The sequence below is a fragment of the Neofelis nebulosa genome, chromosome 5 (genome assembly GCF_028018385.1).
Source record: "Neofelis nebulosa isolate mNeoNeb1 chromosome 5, mNeoNeb1.pri, whole genome shotgun sequence".
NCBI lineage: Eukaryota > Metazoa > Chordata > Mammalia > Carnivora > Felidae > Neofelis > Neofelis nebulosa.
In genome coordinates this window covers 133501027-133508583 of record NC_080786.1, presented here as the reverse complement: position 1 = coordinate 133508583, position 7557 = coordinate 133501027, and the positions used below count along the sequence as shown (strand labels likewise).

Genomic DNA, 7557 nt, shown 5'->3' with positions numbered 1-7557 from the left:
AACTTGTCTTTGTATATTACTTTACACATTTTTGTTTATAACAAAATGTGTTTACAACACATTTTTGCCCATGCTATTGAGTTACTAGAGTTGAAAGGATTGCAGCTAAAGATAAAATCCTTGACTATCCAAGTAAATAAGTTAGGTTTTACCAAATAAGTTGGTAAACTGGTAACTGTCTAAATGCTAAATAGATTTATATATTACTGTTATGAGAAAGTCAAGAAATCAGCACACGTTTGGGGGAAGAAAACTTCATCTGTGTTTATTTCAGAATGGACTGTGAAGGATGGACTGCTAAAACTAGACTGGAAGCAAAGAAATCCTGTGAAGAGGGTCTTGTTTGATGAATGAAGAATTCACTCACAACGTAAATGATTCCAGCCAGGATACAGTGAAGAGTACCAGAGTCACTGTTAAAAGTTAGAAAACAGGGGAAAATATATGAAATTTCTGTTTTCAAACACTGAAACACAGGAAAGCAAATAGGAAAAAAAAGAAAAAATGAGGTGAGCCCTACAATTGTCCCAGTTTTATAGCTGGAGGTACTTTTAGGCCATGATCAACACAGGGAGACCCAAAACAAAGCTGGGCTGAGGAGACAAAGATTGAGCTTGGGGAGTATGAAATGTCTGGAATTTGCAATAAGGAGTTAGAAAGGAAGAACTGTACACAGAAAGAATTTCATAATACCCTTTCTTTAAGTCTTTGCCTGAATACTAAGCTGTGCATGTATAGGGTGAGGCTCCAAGAGAATGGGCAAAAATTAACTACCAGAGGAAAAAAAATTACTGGAGAACTACAATCTGAGTGACTACTGGCACTCACATGGGAAAGGGGTCATTTGAGTTTCATCCAATTAGAGTATAGAAACTTTATTAAAGACCTATGACAGACAACAGAAAGCCTAATCCAAATTCTCTAGAAAAGGACTAGAAAATCCTTAAAACAAAAGGATAATCCAGACCCTCACAAACAAAGTTTAAAAACAAGCCTCAAACGGATCAAGCTGACCCACTACTAGAGTAACAGCCTCCCAAAACAAAGCCCAGTACTCTAAAATTCTAAACATCTAATGTATTAGTTTCACAATGCTGCTGTAACAAATTGATATAAATTTAATGGTTTAAAACTATACCCATCTATTATCTCATTATTCTGTAGGTAAAAAGCCTAAGTACAGCATGATTCTGTTGAATCCTCTGTTTAGAACCTCACAAGGGTGAAAACAAGGTGTCAGCAGGGTATTAGAATGAACTTCCGAAACCCTTTCAATTTGTTGGCTGAATTCAGTTCCTCTCAGTTTTAGGACTGAAGTCCCCATTTTCCTGCTAGCTATCAGCTGGGGGCCAGTCTCTGCACCCAGAGCAATGGTGGCTAAAATCTCATGCTTCCAGTCACTTTCATTCCTCCTTCTGCAGCATCTCTCTGACTTTAGTTGGAGAAAGTTCTTTGCTTTTAAGGGCTCATGTGATTAGACCGGGTTTACCCAATAATCTGGGATAATCTCCACATCCTAAAGTACATAACCTTAATTATATCTGCACAATCCCTTCTGCTATGTTACATACTGTATTCGCAGGAAGCAAGGAGTAGGGTATGTGTGTCTTTGGGGAGCTATTCTACCCACCATGCTCAACAAAGTCCCATTTACAATGTTTAGCATCCAATCAACGCATATCAGATAAAGTGCAGGAAAATATGACTTACATCCAGGAAGAGGAAAAAAATCTGTTAATATATTTTTATTTTATGTTTTAGTAATTTCTACACTCAATGTGCAGCTCAAATTCAATCCCAAGATCAAGAGTCACATGCTCTTCCGACTGAGCCAGCCAGATGCCCCAAAATATCTATTAATGTTAACAGGCAGAAATCACAGAGATAATGGAACTAGCAGATAAAGTTTTTAAAATAGTCATTAAAGGGGGTGCCTGGGTGGCTCAGTCAGTTAAGGGTTCAACTTCGGCTTAGGTCATGATCTCATGGTTCATGAGTTAGAGACCCACATCAGGCTCTGTGTTGACAACTCAGAGCCTGAAGCCTGTGTCAGATTCTGTCTCCCTCTCTCTCTGTCCCTCCTCCACTTGCACTCTGACACTCTCTCTCTCTCTCTCTCTCTCAAAAATGAATAAATAAAGGTTTTTTAAATTAAAAAAATAGTTATTAAAAATATATCCAATGTTTTGGGGGATCTGGGTGGCTCAGTTCGTTGAGCAGCAGACCCTTGGTCTCGGCTCAGGTCATGATCTCATGGTTTGTGGGTTCCAGCTCCTTGTCCAGCTCTGCACTGACAGCACCAAACCTGTTTAGGATTCTGTCTCTCCCTCTCTCTGCCCTTCCCCCATGTGCCTCTCCCTCTCCCTCTCAATAAACTTTAATGTATATATATATATTTATATATATACATATATGTATATGTGAGATATATATATATATATATACATATATATGTATCTCCAATGTTTTAAAGAAAAACATAAAGACACTGATGAAATAAATGTAAGTTAAACAGAAGTAAACAGAATTTTTAAAATATTTAAAATATTTAAAATATTAATATTAATATATTTAAAGTATATTTAAAATATTTTTAAAATATAAAAACAGAATTTTAAATATATTATCTGAAATGAAATTTTCACTGGATAAGCATAAGTTAGACACTACAGAAGAAATAGGAAACTTGAAGACTTGTCGATAGAAACTGTAAAAACTGAAGTACAGAGAGAAAGTGTTGAAAAATAAATGACCAGGGCCTTAGTAATCTCTAGTATAATATTAATCAATCTAACATGTATAATTGCAATCTCATACTCTAAGAGAAGATTACATTCTTTTTTACATTTGATGAAAAATATCAACCCCATATTCAAGAGGCTCAACAAGCCCCATGCAGGACCAAGCAAGACACATCATAATCAAACTGGCTAAGACAATTAAGAGAAGACTGGAAAGCAGATGGGGGCGGGGGGTGGGGGGTGGGGGGAAGACACATTATACGCAAGAACAAAAGTTAAGAAATTCAAAAGGCTAAAAGACAAAAATCTACCTTCCTAGAATTCTGTATATACAGAATGATTGCTTCAAAACTGAAGGTGACATAAAGACACTGTCAGACAGGGGTGCCTGGATGGCCCAGTCAGGTAAGCATCTCACTCTTGATTTCAGCTCAGTTCTCTCACTCTTTTGTGAGACCAAGCACCATGCTGGACTCTGCACTGACAGCAAGGAGCCTGCTTGGGATTCTCTCTCCCCCCCCTTTCTCTGGCCTTCCTCCCACCTCACACTCACACATGCACGCTCTCTCTCTCGCTCAAAAACAAATAAACATTAATGAAAAAGACATTGTCAGACAAATGATAGCTGAAATAAAATTTGTCAGACAAATTTCTCCAGGGGAAAGAAAATGATACCAGTGGCAATATGGATATACACAAAGGAATGAAGAATGCTGAAATTGGTAAATATGTGGGTAAATATAAAACTTATTTCATGCTCTTATTAAATTTATTTAAAATATAGCTTGTTGAGGAAAAAATGTATTTGGAGTGTATAACACATGTGAAGTAAGATACATGACAATAATAAATGATCAGAGTAGAGAAATATATTATTATAAGCTTCTTATGTTTTACATAAAATGGTATAATATTATTTCAGGTAGATTGTGTTAAGTTAAAGATGAATCTACTAAACTCCAGATATTTTTCAGCCCCAAAATACATAAATATATCCATCAATCCCTACACACATAAAATATAGCTAATAGAGGAGATAAAATGAAGAGACAAAATACTAAACAGCAAAACAAAAGACTCAACTAATCCGAAGAAGCCCTGCAAAAAGGTAAAAGGAACAAAGAACATATAGAACAAATAGAAAACAAATAAGATAGTAGACTTAACCCAACTATATCAATAATTGCATTAAACATAAATGGACTGAACACACCAATTAAAAGACAGAGATTGTCAGACTGAATTTAAAAAGCAAGACACAACTATGTCTACAAAAAAAAAACACGTAGTAATATAAAGACAGAAGAGGTAAAAATAAAAAAAGAGAAAAAGATACGCATGCAAACACTCATTATAAGAAAGCAGGAGTGGCATCAGAGAAAGCAGATTTCAGAAGAACTATTACCAGAGATAAAAAAATTGTCTAGTGATAAAAGGATTAATTCATCAAGAAGACATAACAGCACTAACTGCATAAAATGGTATAACTTCTGGGGCACCTGGGTGGCTCAGTCAGCTAAGCGTCCAACTTTTGACTTCAGCTTAGGTCATAACCTCATGGTTCATGGGATCAAGCCCTGCATCTGGCTCCATGGTGAGCATGCAGCCTGCTTGGGATTCTCTCTCTTCCTCTCAAAACAAATAAACATTTTTAAAAAAATGGTATAACTGCTTGGGAAAGCACTTGGGCAATTTCTTTTAAAAGTAAATATGCACTGGGTGCCTGGGTGGCCTAGTCCATTAAGCGTCCGACTTCAGCTCAGGTCATGATCTCACAGTCCGTGAGTTCGAGCCCTGCGTCGGGTTCTGTGCTGACAGCTCAGAGCCTGCAGCCTGCTTTGGATTCTGTGTCTCCCGCTCTCTCTGCCCCTCCCCTGTTCATGCTCTGTCTCTCTCTGTCTCAAAAATAAATAAAAACATTAAAAAACATTAAAAAAAAAAAAGTAAATATGCACTTACCATATTACTCATCAATTCCACTCCTAGGTATTTACCTGAAAGAAAGAATACATGAAAACACAAAAAGACTTTTAAATGAATATTCATAATAGCTTTATAATAATAGTTCCAAAACTAGAAACAACTCACAGGGATAACAAATTGTGCAATATTACTCAGTAGTAAAAAGAAACTACTACAAAGCTCATCATAAATTGCAAAAACATGCTGCATGAAAGTAGCCAATCACAAAAGAATACACACCATTTAACTCCATGTATGTGAAGTTCTAGAAAAGGCAAAACTTGCCTTTAAGGATATAAATTAAATCAGAGGTGGGGGGAGCTTGACTTGGGAGAGACATAAGGGAATTTGGGGGTTGTGGAAAGGTTCAATAAATTGATTGGCGTGGTGGTTACACAGTGTGTACATTTGTAGAAATTCACTGACTATTTTTAAAATAGGAAAATTTTATTTCTGTAAATTAGGCCTGGATTTCTTGACTTAAACAACAACAAGAAGGGTCAGGAGTTTTAAGGAGAATTAACAGGGTAAAATGCCACAGGAAGTAAGATAATTCTGAGAAATGAAAAGAAGTTTCACTTTCACTGCAAGAAGTGTGATTTTAGAAAACACCTTTATTGAAAAGATGTGTAGAATCCATGATGCAAGACATTTTGGTTATACTTACCTAGACTGAAAAATTCAAATAGAAGAGGCACAGACTTTTCTATTTCAGTTAATGCTTCTCAAACTTCTATTTCAAATGTTTCTTTAATGTCCATAGGAATCACCTAAAGGTCTTGTTAAAATGCCGGTTCTGATTCAGGAAATCTTGGGTAAGATCTGAGATTCTACATTTCTAACAAAACACCAGGTGATTCTGATGCTGTTGGTTCATCCACTACACTTTAAGCAGCAAGAACACAGATAACATTACTGAGGCATCGATGGTTTGTATCCAGTGCCAATTTGGTCTAGAAGTTTCCCAGATCTATGGAATCCATTCCTATCATCCGTTACATGCAGACTGACAACCCAGCCCGCTTCCTGTCTGTGAATGTAACCAGTGCAGGTGCTTATGATGCTGTGGAAAATAACAGTGATTTTACATCGGCAGCCCTGGGTCCAAGTCCCAGTTCTGTTTCTAACCAACTATAATCTGAGTTAGTCATTCATAGCTATGAAATGAGAGAATAGTTCCGGTTTCTCCTAAACTGTTGTGAAGATTACAACAGAAAATGTAAGCGAAAGTATAGCACGAAGTACAACCTTAAAAAAATAATGGCTTAAAATGTCAAGCAAAGTAGGCAGAAGATTTCAAGTACCACATAGTTTGAGAACAGGGCGGGACCTAAAAATATGAGGCGGGGCTCTGGGATTATCCGGTGGGCGTGCAAGGAATAGACCATATTATACGGAAGGGAAGCCCCATTTAAAAAGTAAGCTTCTGTATTTAACATTATCCCTAAATGATGAAACCTGAAATCTGAACTTCTCCCTTATTAAATGTTTCAACTGGAACCTAACTCGACGTTCAGTGATACTACTTTTTCAGTCTAGTGATTTCAAACAAAATCCTACCCACGCATTTATGTTCCCTTCTTCGATCCATTCGTCACTTTTCTGCTCCCGCCCCCTGCGGCCCCCGCCCGAGGGCAGTAGTTTCCACTACGCTGAAGGGGGAGGTGGTAACGGACTCCGGTATCTACTTGCCTCGAGGAGGGGGGTGTATCAGCGGCCACGTTCCAGAGAACCGTAAGAGATGTGGGCCAAGAGACTCGGAATCACGAGAAAATCCTAGCCAAGAACGCGGCGTCGGAGCAAGCGGAGAAAGGCAGGGCCCGCAGCCGCCTGGCCAGCGCGCAGCTTTGCCCTCGGCCGCGCCCCCCCCGCGCGTCCCCCTACCAGCCTCCGCGGGATGGCACCGGCGGGAGGGGGCGGGGCCGGGCGCGCTGCTGCCTCCTCTGCTGCGGCCGCCTCCGCTGCGGCCGGAAACAATAGTGGAGGAGCCGGAGCCGTGCGGAGCGGCTGCTGCGGCGCGCGGAGCCGACGGTAAAGACCTCGCGTCCCGGTCCCAGACCCGCAAGCGCCTCGGCCCCGCGATCCCGCGGTTCCGCCGCCTTCGCGCTCCGAGCCCCGCGGCCCTTCGCACTGCTCATCGCGGGGCGCCTGGACCGACGGAGAGTCGGACTCGGGTCCGCGGCTTCGTGAGGGACGGGCGCGCCCCCCCAACGCCGGATGTGGAGTGGGGGCCTGGCTCCCCGAGGCGTTGAGTCCCGGGCTGTCCGGCTGCTTTGGCACTTGGACGCCTTCTTGGGTGGGAAGAAGTCCAGGGCGAGGGGTCCCCAAGACTCCTACCAGCTCGGCTTGGACACCCCGGCTCCGGCCGTGTCCGACCCGTGCGGTGGAGCCGCTGCCCGGCCTTCGGTGCGGGTCCCACGCTGCCGGGACGCCCTTTTCGGGTGTTCGCGCTGGCACGTGTGTTTTTCTGCCGCGGATCTCTGATAGGAAGCCTCGCTACCTCGAGTTAGCGAAACCCATCAATGAAGTTAGCAAAGCAGTGTCCCGAAGAGATCGTTTTTCCTGAATTTAACAGCGTGAAGTAGGTTGAAAGACCCCTGGCAGCGCTGCTAAGCATTCAGTGCCAGGGCCGGGGATGGGGCAGAGCAGAACACCCGCAAACCGCTTTCCTTCAGCTCACCTCCTCAACCAAGTGAAGTACGAGATCAAAAAAGGCGCTCAGGCTTAGTGACGCCTATGGCAAGGCTTTAAGTTTTACTAGCTTTGTGACTTTACACGATAAAAGTGTGATACTCAAGTACAAGCATGGCGATGCTTGTTTGATGGGGCTGTGACATTAGATAAACAGCATCCT

The 7557-nt window shown here is 41.3% G+C and overlaps 1 protein-coding gene and 1 long non-coding RNA gene across 5 annotated transcripts in view; one reads left to right on the top strand and one right to left on the bottom strand.

Annotated features, from left to right (window-relative positions):
- Positions 1-238: 238 nt before the first annotated feature.
- Positions 239-6349, bottom strand: LOC131512719 (uncharacterized). Its single transcript, XR_009262268.1, has 3 exons — positions 6264-6349; positions 4701-4735; positions 239-413 (listed from the first exon to the last, which is right to left on the bottom strand). It is a non-coding gene; the product is annotated as an uncharacterized LOC131512719 (long non-coding RNA).
- A 54-nt stretch (positions 6350-6403) lies between these two features.
- Positions 6404-7557, top strand: part of C5H21orf91 (chromosome 5 C21orf91 homolog) — a 32888-nt gene continuing 31734 nt past the window's right edge. Inside the window, exon 1 of one of the 4 annotated variants that reach the window (XM_058731777.1) lies at positions 6404-6734. In XM_058731777.1, the coding sequence (XP_058587760.1) occupies positions 6601-6734 (134 nt within the window). In that variant the 5' untranslated portion in view covers positions 6404-6600. The other 3 variants (XM_058731774.1, XM_058731776.1, XM_058731775.1) reach the window with 3 other exon arrangements.